Source organism: Mustela lutreola, chromosome 4, assembly GCF_030435805.1.
Source record: "Mustela lutreola isolate mMusLut2 chromosome 4, mMusLut2.pri, whole genome shotgun sequence".
NCBI classification, from domain to species: domain Eukaryota; kingdom Metazoa; phylum Chordata; class Mammalia; order Carnivora; family Mustelidae; genus Mustela; species Mustela lutreola.
Window position 1 is genome coordinate 29,372,223 of NC_081293.1, and position 22,756 is coordinate 29,394,978.

Below are 22,756 nucleotides of genomic sequence, written 5' to 3' on the forward strand. Positions count from 1 at the left end.
TAAAGCTTGACAAAACCCTGGCCAATATAGCTGGATTAAAAAGTTTGGAAAAACTAATGCTACTTGTAGATGAAAGCATTACTTAACTGATAGATTCATTAGAAGATATCCTAGGGAATTGTTACCATGTTTAATTGATTTTGACTGAATCTAATAATCATCTTTAAGCACTGGTTATGGATGAGTCACTATGTTAAATGTTCTATGCCCAGTCCTATTGCTGGGCCAACCCAGATCGAATCCAAGCAAGTTAGATTCAGTTATACAGGGTAGGAGGGAACATCTGAGGGAATGGTGGGAGGTAGGCTGAAATTGAATGTTGAATCCAGGACCTAAAGTGGAGATGTGACTGGAGCAGAAAGGGTCAGAACTATGATGTTGGGAGAGTCAGAAGTTCCCCTGGAGTATAGAGTATGCACCAAGGTGCACCTGTTATGTGCAATCCTATCATACTCTTAGATAGCTATAGTTATTCCTGAAAAATTGAAAGATGAGTACCACTGAAGTGCACATTCCAAATGAGATTAGATAAATGTTATACAAGTACAAACAAATTATCAGGGGAGAGAAACCTTGGCCAACCTCTAAGATGGCCCTTGTGACTTGATGTCTCTTTAACTCTACCCTCCCTTTTGTGGTGGCTTAGTCTTAATCTAAGGCAATGAACATAGCAGACTTCACTGAAGGTTTGGGAAGGCACATGGATTAACACTGTAACAACATTAAAATCTAAAATTTAATTTTAGGCATTTTCCTTTTTACAAAGTATCCCTAAGCCCTTAGTTCAGCTCCTGTCCTTCCCCCCCTCCTTTTTCATTTCTTCCCTTCTCTCTCAGGAGCAACTTCCCCTTTTTTTACACAGCAATTTCATGACCTTGGTCTTATCCACAAATGCAGCTCTTAGTTTCCTTTTGCATACTTTCACTGAACTTTGAAATTACTGTGTGTGTGTGTGTGTGTGTGATGGAGAAGGAGAGACTGATTTCATTTTATGTGTTACAATTAAGGGATAAGAACCACATGCATAGAACTTTATTAATACATAGTTCATAATACGTAATAAAGCAAGGCCAGTAACTATCTTTTTAACCCATGTAGTTATTCTTTTGGATTGTCCTTTTTCTTTAATGATTTGATCAGTCTATTGTCATGGAAGTGACAATGCCCTCTCAGTAACATGACCTACAGGGTTAATCATTTATTCATCCTACAAATGTTTCTTGAGTTAACTGCAATGTTCTGGTATTACATTAGGAACTAGGATTGTAATAATAAACAAAAACAGATACTTTCTCTGCCCTCATGGAGCATGCAAAATGATGTGACATAGACATTAATTAACTGATCTTAAAACTAGAACAATACCAAGGAAAGTTACATGGTTCTATGAATGACTATAAGGGGTGGCATTTGATTGAGTTAGGAGGTCATGGAGTATGTGTGGGTTCCACTTCCTCATACATCCAAAAACCAATAGGACTCAAGAGATTAGAGAAAATCACTTAGGAAAAGGGATGGTACTGATGAGCACTTTTTAAAATTTTATGTGTTAGAAAAACATGGAGATTTAACTTTCTTAATGTGATTTTACTAAATTTATAGTGAATTCTAACTTGAAACACATAAATATTCCCAGCAACTCAACCAACAATAACAAAAATGTCAGCACTCTAAATTACCACCTCTGTAGTATTTTCCAGTACTCCTGGTTATATAGACATAATTTTACATAGTTATGATCATTCTATATGCATCATTTTGAGTTCTGCATTTTTAACTCATTGCTTTATATTGCCCTTTTTTATTTCTACATAGTTCTCATATTTGTCATTCTTAATAGCAATAAGATATCCCATTGCATTAATGTACCGAAGTCTGCTTAAACGTTCCCTCACTGTTGGGCATTTGGGCTGTTTCCAGTTTTTGTCTGTAATATATAGTACAGCTATAAACATCTTTATACAAATAGGTTTTTTATTTCTTTTGAATTATATCCTTGGGCTATGTTCCAAAAAGTTTCTGGGTCAAAGAACATGGTAATTTTTATGGCTTTTTTATTTGTTGCCAAATTTCTTTTCAGAACAACTTCACCAGGTTGTAGGGCAGCAATGTATTAGTACATCTTATCCCCCAATACCCCACAGCAGTGATTATAGTCATTTTTAAAAATTTACTCTATTTTAATTAATGCAAGACTGTGTCTCATGACTATTTAAATTTGAATTCTGTTAACTATGGGAGGAATTGAACATCTTCCAAAACCTTATGTTGTCTCCTTTCCCCCATCCCAGGTTTGGTTAATAACACTATAACCATTTTGCCTGAGGTGCAGACCAGGAGGCCATTTTACATTCATTCCTCTCCTTTTTCACATAGTCCATTAGTTAATTATTAACTTCTGTTATTTCTAACTTCTTAGTATCACTCACATCCCATCTTCTTTTCAACTTTATTTTAAACCTTATCCTTCTTCTTCCTGAATGGTTTCTCTATATCTAGTGTCAGACTCTAATAATTTCTCCATATAGATTTTCTGAGTAGTTTTTTTTTAAAAAATACAACATGAGGTCAGATCTCTCTTGCTTGAAGTCTGGATGCTTTCACAAGCACCCCGGCCTATAGGGTCCAGTGACTGCCTCACTTTGCAGCTAGTAATCAGCTATACCTCTCTGCACAGCCTGCCCTTAGCTACATCAAAGTACATGTAAATTTTGGGAGAGGTTATACACATTTTACCTTTGCCCCTTTTTATTTTGTGTCATTTTCTTTGGAATGTCACTCTCCTCTCATTTTTCCTCCTTCCAATAAGTGTTCTCTGACATTCTCAGGCAGGCCTTTTTATCATCTCCTCTGTCCTTATAATAGCATTTTGTTTTTTGTATTCTTTTTGTTAGCACTTATCAAATTATTGATAAATTATTTATTTACATATCTGCCTTCCCTGGTAGACTGTGCACTAGGACCAGGACCTAGTCTGTTTATTCATTTAGCCTCAGAACCTATGAATATAGTAGGTGTGTTATAAATGCTTGTTGAATGAATACTGTCTTATTCAACAAATGGTTCTAAATTCCTTGATTTGAATGTGATCAGTATGCACAAATATGATTGTGAAGCATTGAAAATCATTATATAGTGATTTAAGTAATTTGTGGTAATTTATGTAAATCATTATATTTAGCTTCAGTTTTAGAGAACTAAGCTTTTTTACTTAGGCAGTTATAGGACTAAACAGAATTACCTTCCCAATTAGGATATAACTCCAGTTTGACAGAGATGGAATCTTCATGTTTATTTCTTCAGGACTAGCATATTGGAAGTACCTAATAAAATGCTTGTTTTATTATTTTCATTTCCTCATTTGTGAACTGGCCATTTTAGACAGTGATTTTTTTTTAAAGATTTATTTATTTATTTGTCAGAGAGAGAGAGTGTGTGTGCAAGCAGGAAGGCAGCAGGCAGAGGGAGAAGTAGGCTCCCTGATGAGCAAGGAGCCCAACGTAGGACTCCATCCCAGGACACTGGGATCATGACCTGAGCTGAAGGCAGATGCTTAATGACCTGAGCCATGCTTGGCTCAGTAGTCAGTGATGTTTTTTTAATCTAAAAGGGTAAGAATTGGTAAATAATTGGTTTTTAGTGTTACATCAGTTTTCTGTTTTTCTTTTGTAATCTTGTACACATCATCTATATAATGACAATTTTATCTTAATCTGTTGCTTTTCTTATTACTTTGAAACATGTTTTTATTGTTTCAGACGTTCATTTTTATTAAAATTGTTCTTGTCTGCGTTCTTATTGATAGTCTTTTCAGTTTCTTCCCTTACACATTTCGTTTCCATCTAGGCTTCCTAAAGTTTAAATTTTCGGTGTTAGGCTCTTTTAAGTTATTTGGAGTTTGTTGCTGTATCTGCTATAGAGTAAGGAGCTAATCTATTTTTGCCAATATGGCATGTCAAGAAAAACAGCAATTCATGGAAAGTGTGTTTATTGGGCCTTTTTTCAGGCCTTTACATCCTAGTGAGATGACTACTAAATTTCCTCTCAATAAATATTTATTGAACACCTACTTTGTATTTGAGTAGAGAGAAGAAAATTGTAGAGATTCTAGGTAGGTAGAGATTCTAGGTCATGTTTGTCAATGTCCTGAATAAGAACTAAGGGTAAAGCATTTGAGGAATAGAAGGATGGGGAGTACAGTGAGCAAAAAGAGAATGGTAGAAGATGAGAACACACAGATGGGCTAGGACAGGATCATTACTGGATTATGTATACCATGGTAAAGAAGTTGTGTATTTATTTTATAAGCAATGGAAAGCCACTACAGAGTTTTTGTAAGAGCAGTGACATATACTAAAGTCTGCTCTATTCCCTGTGCCAAATAGGTTTCAGAGTGCAAAAGTAAGGGATCAAAAGAGCTCAGTAAGAATTCCATTTCATTACAAGATGATGGTAGACTGGGTTAAAGTAATGGCAGAGAAGATAGAGAGAAATTAGGGTAGATATGATTTATTGATAGATATCTCAGTAAAGTGGGGGTGAGTTAATAAAGGATGACTTCCTCCTTTTGGACAGTTAATCTCTCTCTTTCAAGGGCCATCACATGCAGAAAAGGGAGCTTTTCAAAAGGAAGTGACGCCAAGATGAACATACTTTCATATTCAGGGAATACTATCCCTGGAGCAACAAAAGATGGCTTTAAAAAATATTGGGTGTGTTTCAACTTCAGGAGGCATACCTGAGCACAAGCTCCATTTCCTCTTGGAACTACCATCCCAACTCCTATTAAAAATTGATAAAGAATAAATCCATAATAACAAACTCACAACAGAGGGATCATAAGCAGATGAGAAATTTTTGACAAATTTCTCTAAGAGAGTAAGCAGATGGAAGGCCTTTGACAGCTTAAGCAGAGTGAGGAAGTAGCAACCCAGAGAACATAGGCTCTGGGAAAAGATAGCTAGTCCATCTAGAAGATAGCCTCAGAGTCAGGAGGAGTTGGGGTGAGAAAGGGGGACCAAGCCAAGGGGTTTATATAAAAGTCTGTCTGAAGTGGAACTTCTCTTATAGCTCAGCTTTCCCCTCCATCATTTTAAGTCCTCTACACTGCCCATACAGAGTAAAGATAGCTCAATCTCTCCAACCCAAGATTTAGAAGTTCACCAAAGAAAGTGAAGGGATTGCCTAGGGATAAGCTAGTTCCGCTAAAATGGAGTTGATCCTGCATAGTAAATCACTGAGATAAAGCATATGCCCTAGCCCAAAGGCTGTCTGTGCCCCACGTTACTCCCTCTCTAAAGTGAAGTGTGCTGGTGAACAAGCTCTGCCCACAAAATAGAGATCCCAGTGAAAGGAAAGACTTATCTAAAAAGCCTAAATATTCAACAGCTGAGAAAAATCTGTACCTGCTACCTAGAAGAATCTACTTAGTCTTCACTTGTTAAATATGGATAGCCAAAGATCACAAGACATAAGAAGGAAACCAGTAGCATGAGAAAGAAAACCCAAGATAAATAAATTAAAAAACTGATCCAGAAGAACTATAATTCAAGATCAGAATTTTAAAAATAAAAATGTGAAATTAGTACTATTATAAAGATATGGGAAGATATTGTACTTACCAGATAAAAATACATTTCTATGGAAAAAAAGGTACAAAGAGAATAAAAAGATATTTTTTAAAAATAAACTTAAATTACTGAAATTAAGTCCAGTGAAGTTTAGACAGTGATTTCTTAGGTACATCACTAAAAATATAAGGAAAAAAAGAAAGCATTGATTAATTGGACCTCATCAAAATTAAGAAGTTTTATGTATCGAATGATACTATCAAGAATGTGAACACACAGAATGGGAGAAAATATTTGCAAGTCATATATCTGATAAGTGACTTGTAGCCAAGATATACAGTAAGAACTCTTACAAATTAACAATAAAAAGACACATACCCCATTTTAAAAATGAGCAAAAGGGACTTGAACAGACATTTCTCCAGTGAAGCTATGCAAATGTCCAGTAAACACAAGAATGTATGCTTAGTATCATTAGTCATTAGGGAAATGCAAATCAAAAATCACAATGAGATACCACTTCATATCCATTGGAATGGTCAAAATAAAAAAATATAAGCAAGAATAAATATTGGAGAAAAGAAAAAGAATACATATTGGAGAAAACTTGGAGAAATTGGAAATTTCATTTACTGCTGGTGGGACTGTAATATGGTGCAGCTGCTTTAGAAAACAGTCTGGTAGTTACTCAGAAAGTTGAACACGGAGTTACCATTATGATTAGCAATTTGACTCCTAGGTATATACCCAAGAGAAATGAAAATGTATGTTCATAAAAACATGTATAAATATTCATCGTGCATTACTCATAATAGCCAAAAAGTAGGAACAACCCAAATATCCTTAACTGATGAATGGATAAATAAAAAGTGGCATATCCATACATTGGACTATTATTTGACAATAAAAAGAAATGAAATACCAATACAGGTTACAACATGGATGAAGCTTGAAAACGTTACGCTAGCAGAAAGAAGGCAATTGCAAAAGGACCAACATTGTATGATTTCCTTTATATGAAATGAACAGAATAGGCAATCGATAGAGACGAGAAGTAGATTAGTGGTGGGTCAGGGCTGGTGGAGATTGTGGAGAAATGGGAAGTGACTCTTCATAGATACAGGGTTTCTTTCTGAAATTAAATATTCTAGAATTAGATTGTATTAGTGCTTCCACAACCCTGTAAATAACTATTGAGTTGTACACTTCAAGTGTATATTTAAATAAATTTGTATGAATTATATCTCCAAAAAGCTCTTAAGAGTCCAATAAAATAATTGGAAGAGAAAATCTCCCATACACAGAGCTTTAGACAGGCATAGAAAATTTGAGATAAAATGTTACTAAAATAGAGGATCATTTCAAGATATTCAACAGCTATCTCACAGAAGATCCAGATCCAGAAATAAAGAAAATTATGGTTACTGAAAGGAAGGAAAACTTTATCAACCTTTACAATGTAAAACTAAAGAGACAAGTGACAGAAAATAGATGATAGAAATGGAGAGAAGAAATCATATAATGTATGTGGAGTCAGACAATATTGCCTAAACCATTGAAATAATTGATAGGGAAGTGGAGAAATGGGGTCTCAGTTAAGCAAGAACAATGAGTTAACTCTTGGTTAGAAAGACTTATGTTACCGTTTCCTTAAATGTGCTCTGGAGAATATCAGTTTTGCAGAATATTAACATTATGTTGGGGGAGGAGAGATAAAACGTTCCATGGTCCAATAATTCGGAGAAATACTGGGATACACAAATGTTCTGAAACACTTCCTGACACCTTTACTACATTAGTTTACATTCTGAATCTCCAAGAAGGAGAGTTAGCATGCAGAATTTCTTACATTTATTTGACCAGAGTCTTATTTTCAGAACCATCTTGAGAGACTAGTGTTCCACGAGTATGTCTGGACAACTTGGAATGTGAACCCTGCTTTGGGGGAGGGATGGTGATAGAGCAGACAATAACAAAAGAATTATCATTTGGAGAGTTTGGAATCTGGGTTGCATTAACACTCTTGTTATCAGTGCACTTGCTTCCATTCTTGCCTTCTCTAATCTATTCACTACTCAGGTATCAGAAAATCTTCTGCAAACATATAATTCACACAACCTAAGTCTCTTGCTAAAGACTCTTAATGACTTTTTATTACTTTTAGAATAAAATTCAATCTTCCTACCATGTCTACAAGGCTCTGCCGTGAATCATCTGACTGCTACCCAGCTCTTCATTCTTATCTTCTTCAGTTTTTTCTTTTTCTCACTTCATTCATGCCTCATTGGCTTAGTATGTGCTAGGCTTCTCTTTACTTGGGGGCCTTCACATATGTTCTTCTTTCTAGAGTGTTCTCCCTGCTTGCCACATGGCCAGTTTCTCCTCATCTATCAGAGACTTTCCTTAAATAATTGATCTAAGTAATTCTTTATCAACACACTCTGTTGGTTCTCTTTTTAGCATTTATCACAGTATAAAACTACATATTTATTGTATGTTTATTTGTTGGTTAAAGACTACAAACTCCGTGAGGGTGGAAAGTATGTCTGTTGTATTTACCAGTGTATAAGCAGTGCCAGCAATAAGTCTAATGCATAGCAGGTAGTCAAATGTGTTGAATGAAGGAAAAATGTAAAAAAAGTTATTCTAACATTCTACAGAGGTGCTAGTGGAATATTCTAACCTGAACCTGTGTTAGAACAGAAAGCTAGACAGGGCCTTTAGCTCCCATGGCAGTCCAAAGAGCTGTGGAAAGTATTCTAATCTGGGCAATGAGGATATAAGCAGAAGACAATTAGGCAGCAAAAAATGGCCTCCTCCATCACAGCAGACCACATGATTTATGTTATATGCTCAATGGTCTACCAACCAGAAACAGAAAATTTTCCTTTTTATACCAAGAATTTCTTTTTTTTAAAAAGCAAATTTATTTTATTTTATTATTATCAATATTATTATTTAAAACAAGAGAATGTGTGTGTGGGAGCTGGGGGTGGGAGGTTGGGGAGGAGGGGCAAAAAGGGAGAGAGAATCTGAGCAGGCTTCACGCCCAGTGTGAAGCCTGACATAAGGCTCATTCTCAAAGCCCTGAGATCATGACCTGAACTAAAATCAAGAGTCGGACGCTTAACCAAATGAGCCACCCAGGTGCCCCAAGCAAATTTATTTATTTATTTATCTTTCCAGTTTTTTAGATTTTATTTTTTTTTAATTTTTTATTTTTTATAAACATATATTTTTATCCCCAGGGGTACAGGTCTGTGAATCACCAGGTTTACACACTTCACAGCACTCACCAAATCACATACCCTCCCCAATGTCCATAATCCCACCCCCTTCTCCCAAATCCCCTCCCCCCAGCAACCCTCAGTTTGTTTTGTGAGATTAAGAGTCACTTATGGTTTGTCTCCCTCCCAATCCCATCTGGTTTCATTTATTCTTCTTCTACCCACTTAAGCCTCCATGTTGTATCACGACTTCCTCATATCAGGGAGATCATATGATAGTTGTCTTTCTCTGCTTGACTTATTTCGCTAAGCATGATACGCTCTAGTTCCATCCATGTTGTTGCAAATGGCAAGATTTCATTTCTTTTGATGGCTGCATAGTATTCCATTGTGTATATATACCACATCTTCTTGATCCATTCATCTGTTGATGGACATCTAGGTTCTTTCCATAGTTTGGCTATTGTGGACATTGCTGCTATAAACATTCGGGTGCATGTGCCCCTTTGGATCACTACATTTGTATCTTTAGGGTAAATACCCAATAGTGCAATTGCTGGGTCATAGGGCAGTTCTATTTTCAACATTTTGAGGAACCTCCATGCTTTTTTCCAGAGTGGCCTCACCAGCTTGCATTCCCACCAACAGTGTAGGAGGGTTCCCCTTTCTCCGCACCCTCGCCAGCATCTGTCATTTCCTGACTTGTTGATTTTAGCCATTCTGACTGGTGTGAGGTGATATCTCATTGTGGTTTTGATTTGTATTTCCCTGATGCCAAGTGATATGGAGCACTTTTTCATGTGTCTGTTGGCCATCTGGATGTCTTCTTTGCAGAAATGTCTGTTCATGTCCTCTGCCCATTTCTTTATTGGATTATTTGTTCTTTGGGTGTTGAGTTTGCTAAGTTCTTTATAGATTCTGGACACTAGTCCTTTATCTGATATGTCGTTTGCAAATATCTTCTCCCATTCTGTCAGTTGTCTTTTGATTTTGTTAACTGTTTCCTTTGCTGTGCAAAAGCTTTTGATCTTGATGAAATCCCAGTAGTTCATTTTTTCCCTTGCTTCCCTTGCCTTTTGCGTTGTTCCTAGGAAGATGTTGCTGCGGCAGAGGTCGAAGAAGTTGCTGCCCGTGTTCTCCTCAAGGATTTTGATGGATTCCTTTCGCACATTGAGGTCCTTCATCCATTTTGAGTCTATTTTTGTGTGTGGTGTAAGGGAATGGTCCAATTTCATTTTTCTGCATGTGGTTGTCCAATTTTCCCAGCACCATTTATTGAAAAGGCTGTCTTTTTTCCATTGGACATTCTTTCCTGCTTTGTCGAAGATTAGTTGACCATAGAGTTGAGGGTCTATTTCTGGGCTCTCTATTCTGTTCCATTGATCTATGTGTCTGTTTTTGTGCCAGTACCATGCTGTCTTGATGATGACAGCTTTGTAATAGAGCTTGAAGTCCGGAATTGTGATGCCACCAACGTTGGCTTTCTTTTTCAATATCCCTTTGGCTATTTGAGGTCTTTTCTGGTTCCATATAAATTTTAGCATTATTTGTTCCATTTCTTTGAAAAAGATGGATGGTACTTTGATAGGAATTGCATTAAATGTGTAGATTGCTTTAGGTAGCATAGACATTTTCACAATATTTATTCTTCCAATCCAGGAGCATGGAACATTTTTCCATTTCTTTGTGTCTTCCTCAATTTCTTTCATGAGTACTTTATAGTTTTCTGAGTATAGATTCTGTGTCTCTTTGGTTAGGTTTATTCCTAGGTATCTTATGGTTTTGGATGCAGTTGTAAATGGGATTGACTCCTTAATATCTCTTTCTTCTGTCTTGCTGTTGGTGTAGAGAAATGCAACTGATTTCTGTGCATTGATTTTATATCCTGACACTTTACTGAATTCCTGTATAAGTTCTAGCAGTTTTGGAGTGGAGTCTTTTGGGTTTTCCACATATAGTATCATATCATCTGCGAAGAGTGATAATTTGACTTCTTCTTTGCCGATTTGGATGCCTTTAATTTCCTTTTGTTGTCTGATTGCTGAGGCTAGGACCTCTAGTACGATGTTGAATAGCAGTGGTGATAATGGACATCCCTGCCGTGTTCCTGACCTTAGCGGAAAAGCTTTCAGTTTTTCTCCATTGAGAATGATATTTGCGGTGGGTTTTTCATAGATGGCTTTGATGATATTGAGGTATGTGCCCTCTATCCCTACACTCTGAAGAGTTTTGATCAGGAAGGGATGTTGTACTTTGTCAAATGCTTTTTCAGCATCTATTGAGAGTATCATATGGTTCTTGTTCTTTCTTTTATTGATGTGTTGTATCACATTGACTGATTTGCGGATGTTGAACCAACCTTGCAGCCCTGGAATAAATCCCACTTGGTCGTGGTGAATAATCATCCCAAAGCAACAGAATACACATTCTTCTCTAGTGCACATGGAACATTCTCCAGAATAGATCACATCCTCGGTCCTAAATCAGGACTCAACTGGTATCAAAAGATTGGGATCATTCCCTGCATATTTTCAGACCACAATGCTCTAAAGCTAGAACTCAACCACAAAAGGAAGTTTGGAAAGAACCCAAATACATGGAGACTAAACAGTATCCTTCTAAAGAATGAATGGGTCAACCGGGAAATTAAAGAAGAATTGAAAAAAATCATGGAAACAAATGATAATGAAAATACAACAGTTCAAAATCTGTGGGACACAACAAAGGCAGTCCTGAGAGGAAAATATATAGCGGTACAAGCCTTTCTCAAGAAACAAGAAAGGTCTCAGGTACACAACCTAACCCTACACCTAAAGGAGCTGGAGAAAGAACAAGAAAGAAACCCTAAGCCCAGCAGGAGAAGAGAAATCATAAAGATCAGAGCAGAAATCAATGAAATAGAAACCAAAAAAACAATAGAACAAATCAACGAAACTAGGAGCTGGTTCTTTGAAAGAATTAATAAAATTGATAAACCCCTGGCCCGAATTATCAAAAAGAAAAGAGAAAGGACCCAAATAAATAAAATCATGAATGAAAGAGGAGAGATTACAACTAACACCAAAGAAATACAAACTATTATAAGAACATACTATGAGCAACTCTACAGCAATAAATTTGACAATCTGGAAGAAATGGATGCATTCCTAGAAACATATAAACTACCACAACTGAGCCAGGAAGAAATAGAAAGCCTGAACAGACCCATAACCAGTAAGGAGATTGAAACAGTCATTAAAAATCTCCAAACAAACAAAAGCCGAGGGCCAGACGGCTTCCCGGGGGAATTCTACCAAACATTTAAAGAAGAACTAATTCCTATTCTCCTGAAACTGTTCCAAAAAATAGAAATGGAAGGAAAACTTCCAAACTCATTTTATGAGGCCAGCATCACCTTGATCCCAAAACCAGACAAGGATCCCACCAAAAAAGAGAGCTATAGACCGATATCCTTGATGAACACAGATGCGAAAATACTCAACAAAATACTAGCCAATAGGATTCAACAGTACATTAGATTTTAAATTCAATTAATTAACATATAATGTATTATTTGTTTCAGGGGTACAGGTCTGTGAGATTCATCATTCTTATATCCAGAATTTCTGTCTTTAGTTGTATCTAATTCCTCTTCTAAGTGGAAGACTGATTTTTAGGCTACATTTGTACTTAAAGCATAGATAGAATGAAGGCTGTATGGGTGGATAAGGATGAAAGCTTCTCTATGCTCCTATTACTGGGCTCCCATTATGACTTTTATGGGCCATAAGTATTTTTTACTTCATGAATCCCCTCCTCCATAAAGACATTAAAACAACAACCTGTTTTCTACTACAGGGAGTAGGATTGGGGGGGGGGGAATAGCGGGATGGTGAAGAGCATGCACTTTGCAACTAGATGAGATCCAGGACAGTGACTCATTAGGTCATTTTGAGGAATTGTTTAATGCCTGTAAAATTTGTCTTTTCATCTGTCAAGTGGGACTTATTAAATTACCTATTTCTTAGGTTTATTTTAGAGTTAAATGAAATAAAGTGCTCAGCACAATTCCTGGCACGATTGACACATAAAAGAATATCAACCGCTATTGTTAAGAAGAACAAGTATATTTCAAAGTTGAAAAGGCAGGTTTTTCCCTTTTTTTGTTTGTTTGTTTTTGCACATAACTTTATGTAGCTTTGCAAGAAGTTTAGAGAATTGAGTGCATATAGGAACTAGAGATTAGCTACAATAACATGCCAGGATAATGAGCAGAATCACAGCTCTACCTCCTATGTAGAAACCACCACATTCTCATTTGGAGTGGGAAAAATGCACAGCTGGGGACAATTTGGTGTACAGAGTAATTATTACAATGTTATTCCTAATAATTGTTCTGTTTTATTTCAACTGTGAAAGAGTTATATGACTTGACCAAACTATAGGAGGAGAGAACAATTTATTTCTCTTAGTTCATAAGAAAAGAGTTTTCATCTCTGCCTCTAGAGAGGAAAGGCCCCCAGCAGCTGTTTAGTACTCATTAACAAGGAAGCATTGGCTACTTCAAGAGTCTGCTCCCTAGCTAAGCACTGTGTTAGTGACTACAGCTTTTAAACTTGCTTTCTTCCCGCCCCATCCCCCTGCCCCCAGGAAAGAACTTCTTTCCTGATTAGAGAAACAACCTAATTCTTTCCCCAAATCCAAGGTCATCAATTATTCCCATTATGATGAAGATGTTTCTCTCTTCTTCCAATGTCAGAGAAGTCAGATGGGGTTAGAAAGAATATTGGAGGAGACTGGAGTCCTGCGATATAGACTTAGATTTGACACAGATATTCTTCCTAACTTTCTTATTTTTCCATTTATTTTCTCATTATTTTTTCTTCTACTTTCTCTTAGAACCCTACTCTCTCTCCTCCAAGAATTGGCCTAGGCACTACTAAATCAAAATCTGTTGAAGGTGTGGCCCATGGCCCTCCTCCTGCATTAGAAGAACCGGGAGAGTTTCTTAAAAATGCAGCATGATTCCTAAGCTCCAGCCTAGACCTACCAAACCAGAATATGGTGAGATGAGACCTAGATTTTGGATTTTGAACAGCAACTCCAAGGAGTTCTTTGCACACCAAAGCATAAGAACCACTGCCCTGTAATATAGGCAGAGCGGGTTTTATTTTTATTTTACAGATCAAGGAATGGAGATGCACAGACATTAAATTTTTCCAAACTCACATTTTTTCAGTGCCAACAGTATGCCAGGCAGTAGCCTTACTTCTTCATGCATGTTATCTTGTTAATCTTCACAAGGCCTTGAGAAGTAGGTGATGTTCCCTCCATTTGAAATGGTTTAGAGAGATTAAACAAGGTACCCAAGGCCACATAGCTAGTAAGCTTTGGAGCCAAGTCCTAAATCAGGTATCTTTCTGACTCCTAGGCCTGTGGTCTTTCTACTGTGTGGTACTATTTTCTCGAATCTTTGTATGTTAACAAAGCCACATGGTCTGGCATACTAGAAAAAATATATATAATCCTTTCCTACCTTAGTTCCACTGTGTTCACGCTCCCAGACTCAGATTCATACCAAGGCTTGAGCTTTTGGAAAGTTTAGTTTTACATGTGAAATTTATCATGACATCTTGATGCATTTTTCCTCCTTCCCATCAGGCTCCACAGCCAGGGCAAATCATATCAGTTCAGTAATACCCTTCTTTGCTTGAATCCAACTCTTTAGGACTTCCTTAGCAGCATTTTAGACTGTCAAGACATGTCTATGATAATACTCCCCTAACCAGCGCCTTCCAGCTCCAGCCATAGCCTTCCAGGTCTGTTTCAACATCGTCTCTCATCATCCCCCACCCCCTGCCATTTGCCTTCATTTTAATCAAACAAACTTGTTTTGTCCTTTATGTATTATTACCTCCCATCTGCCTCCATTTTGTTCTAAACATTTTGTTATAGTCTCCCTCCTTTTAATTCCCCATTAGCAGTAAATAGGCTTCATCCTGGGGGCCAGTTCCAGGTAATAGTGTCTGGTACCCTGATTTGTAGGTCAATTCTAAGGTTAATGAGACAGTATTGAGTTCTATTACCAATATCTACCATGGGCTTCAAAAAGGGGGACAGCACTACACACATCACTAATTTGCTATCTCTGCATAGTTAAAACAAGGGCTTTAGACTCAGAAGTGTGTTAGAATTTCAGCTCTGCAACTTATAACCTGGGTGATCTTGAGCACAGTTTCTTTATCTATAAAATGAAAGTGATAATACAACCTTACAGTGTTCTACATTATATAAACCACTTACCAAATGCCTGTCAATTAGTATACGGTAGCTAACTTATTTTTTTCTTTCTTCATTCAAGATTGCCCTTAAATTAAATCTCATGGATATAAATTTTATTGGCAAGAAAGATTGGTTGAAGAATCTCATCCATCTCAAATTCCATTATATTAAAAACTCTATAAATCTATCAAATTGGAGGAATAATAAGGTAGAAGGAAAGCCTAAATAGAGAGCTGCACTAGCAATAAAGTCAATGAACATACAGCCATGCTATTTATCAGCTTACTGCCAATGTAATATTATATATAAATAGGGGTAAGGAGGAAAAAGGGAAGGAAGGGAGAGGAAGGGAATGAGGGAAAAAGAAAGAGAGAAAGAGAGAGAGAGATTAATAAAATTATCATTTGTTCTATGCAGTACCTAGTATGTATAGCTCAATATAGAACTAGCCATGGAAGAGCAAGTGGCTTTGGACCAAATGGATGATGCCTGGCTTGCCATAATTCAAGATGAGTAATTTCCTCACAGGTTTTTCCTAGGCTTTGTGTAGAATGGCTGTCACATCTTATTCATGCTAGTTACATAACCAAAGTTCTCTTTGTGGACAAGAGAAAAAAGATCAACTACCACTCTCTTACTGAAGGTTTTACTCATTTAGAAATCTGGTTCCTTGTGAAGGATTTATCCTCCTTCCTGGGAGCAAAATTCAGACTCCAGATTTTAGGGTTGCATTCTGTGGTCCAGAAGTAGAAATCAAACCCCAAAGACCATGAATAAAGATGTGCCTTATTATAAGAGAGAGCCATGATATGCCCTGGGAGAGAAGGTTCAACAATATTTCAGATACGTCATATGTGCAGGTGGATAACAAAGGAAAGAAATTCTCCCAGATTTGGGATCTCTTGGGGGAGGAAAAGGAACTTACAATGAAAGGGGATATTTTGTTCTTTTCCATAGCAGCAGATTGTCTCCAATGGGAAAGATTCCCCAAAACTGAGAGGTCTGCCTGGCACTGGCGAATTTCCTTTGATACAAGTCTCTGCCCTTTCACTCCCTTACCCTTCTTTGCATGACTGGATGTCAGCATCAGGGCAGACATCTTCTGTTCTCTGGGATAATCATCTGGGATTTCTGTCTTCATAATTCAGGTATAGAGACATCCAGCCTTGGAAAACCAAGATCTTGCCCTTTTTGTTATTCACATCCGGGGTCATCTTTTACTTGCACATTCATAGACCTAAATCTAGGGATTAGAATGGAAGTGGATGGCTGAAAATCCTTGGATAATACAAGACACTAAACGGAATTTCACTTTCCCAGAGGTATTTCACTCCTGACAGCGCTAGTCTGTGTGCGTGTTATTCCACCTTTAAAATTACTGTTGTGGAGCATTCTGCAGCTGTGTTGAAGTTACTCATTTATGTGGTTTGGGCCAGTTTCTGAGAAACAGAATGAGAGAGCAGAAGAATCCATCAATGTTAGATTTGAACAAAGAAAATTATGATATTTTTGGACTTGTTTTCTTCCACATTGCCAATATAGATATAAAAATAAAGGATAGAAATGATACAGATTACAGGGTAGTTATAGAGAGTCCTAATTTTCAGGGAAGGAGCATGGGAATGGGGAGCATTCCCCAAACTCATTGACTTAAAATGTCTCTTCCTTGGGGTGTTGTCTAATTGTTTTCCTTTATGTGTTATTTCTGTGGTTGTTTTCTCTTTCTCTATATTAGAAAAAATCATGTCAAAGACTTCTGAAAACAGAACATTTGTTCATTTGAGATGAGTTCTTTACAATTCTCAAAAAACAAGGGTATCTTTGGTCATTTTGGTAGAATTTGGAAATGCATATTTTGTTTGACATTATTTGTGAATTAGATTTTTCCTCCTCAGAATAAGTGTAGAAATGCTTCCATATGTTTGAAGTTGGTTTCCTCATTTTACTAAGAGGGAAAAAAGAAGAATGTAGTTTATAGTGATTTTTATGTGAATACATATTTAATAATGCTGTTTCCTCAAAGCTAAAGCAGCTTTTCTCCTGCTTCAATATGCTACCAAAGTTAAGAAGATAACATCATTTGTTTGAAAGTATTAAATTGTAATTGAGATATTTTTAATATAATGAAACTAAACTATATTTTAGTATTTAATTTCTTATCTGAAATAGAATTTTAGGTGAGGATCTGACTTTAATTTTTTTTCCCCAAATAGCCACAAATCACATATCATCATTAAAGAAATGTTTCAGTTTTTCAAATACTAAATTATTTTCCATGTAATAAATTCTTCTATATAACTTTATAAAAAGTCTATTCCATAGATCTCCTTACCAATTCCTAATCTCTTTACTAGTTCCTAAGATCTCCTTTCTAATTCCTAGGAATGTTTTAATAATTGTGGGTTTTATGGTATATTTTAATATACAGTAGATCAAACAAATGTCCCTTCATTATTCCAATTTTAAAGAATATACTTGGCTTCTTCTATGTGAATGTTAGAATGATTTTGTGAAGTTTCAAAAATATCTACTGGGATTTTTAAAATTAGAATTTCATTAAACCCATAAATTAGTTTAGGGAGAATAATTGATTTTCCTATCCAGGATCACAGTAAGTCTTTTCCTTTATTCAATAGTAAAGTATTTCTCTGAAAACTATAATATTCTATATAAAGGTCCAGTCTATTTTATATTTAATTACAGATTTTATGTATTTTTTTTTGAGGGATGTGGGATAGGTTAAGGCGGAGAAAACATTAGACTTACTCTAAATTTTCCTAACTCAGTTTTCCCATTCTTTTTATAATGCTACTTTTAATAATGGAAAGTTAGTTACGAAGTTAATCATCAACTTATAGCAGAACAAACTATCCAATACATATGAGGATCTCCATATTATAATACCACAAAGAACCAATTTCCAACTTTTAAGACACCAAATTAGATGTGTTCTTAATTGCCTATCCAGAGCCTTTTGGCCAAGCAGGGCATTGATGATATTTTTTCCTCCTTATTTTCTTGTAAATGCATAGCTGTTATCATCAGTGACTATTTACTTCAAGTTCTTTAAGGCATATTCAAGAGGATTGGAATACATTCAGTGATACCAGCATCAAAAATCTGTTCCTAGGTTGCCCATCTTGGGCAATGGCATTACTACAATTAAAACTTTGGGCTCCTCTCTTTTGTTTCCTGCCCAACTAGGCTCACCCATCCAGTCCTCTTGAGTGCTCCACCAGTGTTACTTAATGGCTCTCTTTTCATTCTCATATTTTCAAGCATCCCCTCTTTCTGAAGTCATCTCCTATCAGTTTGTCCACACAAGTACGTTTCACATTTACCCAGTCAGAGTAATCTTCCTGACACTCAAATCTAATTCCCCTCATTTGTTTAAACACAGGATAAATCCAAAAAAATATAAATGAAAAGAGCCAGCTGTATTTTGCAATGTTATGTTGGGTACTAGTTATACAAAGATAAATAGGAGCTGGACTTATACCTAGTTATTAAGGGATAAAGGCCAGACTTGGTAGCATCACAGCCTAGCCGCTAGTGACCGGAACAGACTGAGTTCCTGCCATTCCCTTACCTGTCTCTTGACATCAGCCAAGAGGGACTCCTGAGAATACATTCACCTTGACTCTACCTTGTTTTGCCCATTCTTCATGGCAAAAATCGTACCCTTCTTTGCATGCCAAATTCAGTGTCATCTGTGATGTGAAGCTTTTCTCAATGTTTCTCTCACTTCTAACAACATACAGGGTAGAGCTAACTGCTTCCTTGACAGCTGTACCTCAGAAGTTTGTACTCTGATAGAAACTGATAGCTGATTGTCTCCAGTTCTGTCTTCTGGCTTTATGGTTTTTGTCTTGTAGCAGAAGCCCTGGATCAGTCTCCTTTGATACCCTTCCTATTCTCTTACAAGTAGGTACTATAATGCTCAAGTCTGCAAGGAAGCCAATAAGCAAAGAAGGTGCTCAGGTTTTTGTTATTTGTTTTGTTTTTTCTTTTTTTGGATAAATTGGTAATATTTTCTCAAGGCAAAAGTTCAACTTATTTTTTGCACTTCTGAGTCTCTTTTGAGTCTACTTCTGAGTCTCAGTGAAAGCAGCTTGGAGGCAGCATAGAATCCGGGAAGGAGGGTTGGGTTTGGAGTCAGAGAACCTGGGCTTAGTCCAAACTAGCTCTATGAATTTGAGAAAGTCATAGAACATCCAGAAAGCAAAGCTTCCTCCAGTATAAATTCGGAATATTTACTACCTACCACGTTGTTTTGAGGACTATGTGAAATTATACATATAAGAAGCTGAAAAGCATTTTATAATGATAAAGCACTATAAATGTCAGTGTTATTTTTATTATGGTTATTTTATATGTAAATGAAGACAGTGTTACATAAAATATTTCCGTTTTGGAAATACTCCAGCTGGTATTTATTGCTTTGCCTGGTCTTGCCCTGCTTCTCCAGGAATGCTACTAGGAGGGGTGACCTGACTCTATAAAAATGGCTGTTTGGGATGTCTAGAGCCACTACTTCTCTAGCCAGTAGGGAAGTTAGTAATCTGCATAATGGAATCAATAATATCCATCTTACTAAGCAAAATAGCTTTGAGAATTATAAGAAATAACACATGAATGACTGGTACTCAGTAGGTACTCAACATGTGTTATATTCCTTCCAATCTCCATTTACATTTTAGTCTTGCCCATCAAACCAGTTCCGTTCCTGATCACCCTTATGTTCCATTTCCCATATTCTTGCTCCTGGACTGCTGAATGGTACTGGAGAAAAGAACGCAAGACCATATGGACAAGAGCCAACCTGCCTCTTCCTCCTCATCTCCTTCTCCTATCTTCCATATCCTTCTTTTCTTCCTTGTTCTCTTCTCCTGTTCTTTCTTCTGTCCCACCCCCATTTCCCTCCTCTTGTTCCTCTTCATCTTCTTTTATAAAATTCACTCCAATGTTAAGCAGCAGTCCTAGCACCCTCTCTCACTTCCAGTCCTGCAAAAACTAGGTATTCTTCCACATCATGGCAAAACAGAGCCTCTGTTTGAGCAACACATAGCAACCCCTTTGCCATGTGTCTGCCTGCAAGATTATGCTGGGATGGGGTAGGATAGACCTTCTTGACAAAACACTGTCTCCCTTCCTAATGGAAGAGTTCTTTGGTTATGAAATACTGATGGAAGATTCTTTCTGTCTGTAGAAAAGTTCTCTTCCAGGGTCTCAGGGTTGGAAGGAAAATCTTAATGAACAGAAATACTCCTTTTGATTTCCTGTGTCTGGATGGTAACTCTTTCAAATAGTAACAATAGCCATGACAGCACTTGGCCTCAGAACTTGTGGATGGGGAAAATGGAGGTTAGTAGATAATTGAGTTATTCACAGACTTGAAATTTATGATACTTGGCAGCATCTGTGGGCCCTTAGATCCTTCCTCCCAGCTTTTTGGTTCTGGTAGAACCTCCAGGAGCACAGGAGGCTGGGAAATTAGTAGCAAGGCTTTGCTGTGTGTTTTGAAAGGAAATAGGTCTGGTTTCTTCTTTTGAGCTGAACAAACGTTAGGTAACACTCCATAGCTGCTTCAGAAATAGATTTCTCTATGTTATATGTAAGTGATGAATCACTAAATTCTATTCCTGAAACTAATATCACACTATATGTTAACTAAATAGAATTTAAATAAAACTCAAAACTTAAAAAAAAAAAAAAGATTTCTCTGTGTGGTGTTCAGGTTTCTACACTCAGGTATGGCAGCCCATCACTGGAGTATATTTGAAAGTGCTTTATGCTTATATAACAAACTTGAGTTTTCCTGGTCTCTTTTCAGAAGGAAAGGCCTGACATTTTCAAAGGCTCTATTGAGTTGCCATCCTTGGGAAGTGTTATAGTTTTATTTGTTTCCTAGCAGATTTCAGAGTCCTTAGAGAATAAAAAATGAGAGAGAGAGAAGTTTTGAGCATGGGGAAAGTGATGTAGGAACCATCAGGCATGGGATTGGAAAGACAGAGAGAGACAGCATGCTTATTGGGGCCTTGATTTCCAGATGGTAAAGGATATGTGAAGAACTGAAAGTATCCTTACTTTAACCTTCTGTATAGTTTAACTTCCACTAGCTCTGGATAGACCTTAATCATGGCTGTGGACTCTTAGCCCAAGGATTGGCCTAATCTATGCCTCAGCTTATTTTATTTGTTCTTTCTGTTCTGTACAGATTCATGAAGGTGGCAGGAAGCACGGTGGATGCAGTTACCTGGCAACAGTAGGTATTCACCATTTTTTGCTCTTACTTATTATAGCTTTGGTGAAATGAAAGATAATTAGTTGTTATGAACTATATAGCTGACATCTAATAAGCTACCCTTTATCCTCCAAGAGAAAAAGTCAAAACTAATTCCAAAACTGTTCTTGTGATGCATACTATCTCACAGTATGAGATATCATACTATCTCATAGTAATATGATTTTGTTTTGTTGTTTAAAAAAACCCAAAAACAAAAACAAAAAAGCCCCAAAACACAAAAACAATGAAAGCTCAGCTATTATATATACTTTCAATAATCTGTCATTGGTGAACAGGTAATGGGAATGTGAGCATGCCATTATTTACCCATAAGCTTTTCCTTGGGAATAAATTTCCTTAAGAGAGGAAATAGTTTTAATTACTCAATATATCACGTTGAAATAACAAAACTTTATTATAGCAATGGCAGTGGTCCTAATTAATGCCAAGAGTGTAACTAATATGAAAAAATTAAAAAAAAAAAAAAAAGAATATGAAGGCAACGAAGCAGCCTCAAGAGAAGACAAACCTCAGTATTCCAAGAAGCTTATAGTGGAAAAGGCTTTTTACCCTCTGGTAGCTTGATTTGTAAACATCATTATCTGACATATAAATTGATTTTCTTTAAGTTTCCTTATGATATTGGTGCTGGAATGTCAGCATCTCACAATGTCTCACCAATTTTTTACCAGAATCCTGCCCTTTCTTCTTTTTTCTCCACCCCTGAAACCCTCAGTTTGCTTCCTGTGGTCTATAGTCTCTCATGGTTCTTCTCCCTCTCTGATTTCTCTCCCTTCAGATTTCCCTCCCTTCCATTATGGTCCTCCATGCTATGGCTTATGTTCCACATATGAGTGAAGAAATCTATCCCATAGCATCTTCTAAGTCATCTTTCATCTAATGTGGCTTTCAGAGTTCAGACATGTGCTTCTATTCTGGGCCCTTGTAACTGTCAACTATGACCACCTCACTTAGTAAATCTAACCCTGCCTTCCCAGCACAGTTACTTCTCTTCTCCATCCTCCATTTTAAGTCGGTCACAGAATCCCCTAGGATTCGTAACAGTTGAGAAGGAAGCAAGAGCAGTGAATGAAATCTTTATTAACTATCCTAAAAGGATTTTTGATTGTTGGCAATCAATAACTTCAGTCATAATGGAAAATATTTTATTATGCATTTAGACTTATTTTCTCTAAGCATCATTTTAAATGTTTCCAGGAATTCTTATCCTTCCTCCTTCAGTTTGTTTTGTGAGTCATAGAGGAGTAGATCTAAAGATCTTGTCATTCCCATTCTTAAAACCCCCCAGCATCTTACCTTTGTACTTAAACTATACTCTGGCCTATAAGGAAGGTACTTTGTGTTGCCTCTGCTACTGTATGATTATTTCTAGTGCTACCCTGACCTTATTC

At 36.8% G+C, this 22,756-nt stretch overlaps 1 protein-coding gene across 1 annotated transcript in view; it reads left to right on the top strand.

The window, feature by feature from the left end:
- HPSE2 (heparanase 2 (inactive)) overlaps positions 1–22,756 on the top strand; it is a 693,243-nt gene that overhangs the window by 446,142 nt on the left and 224,345 nt on the right. Inside the window, exon 6 of the mRNA XM_059169238.1 lies at positions 21,276–21,323. Coding sequence (XP_059025221.1) covers positions 21,276–21,323 — 48 coding nt within the window. The remainder of the gene's footprint in view (positions 1–21,275; positions 21,324–22,756) is intronic.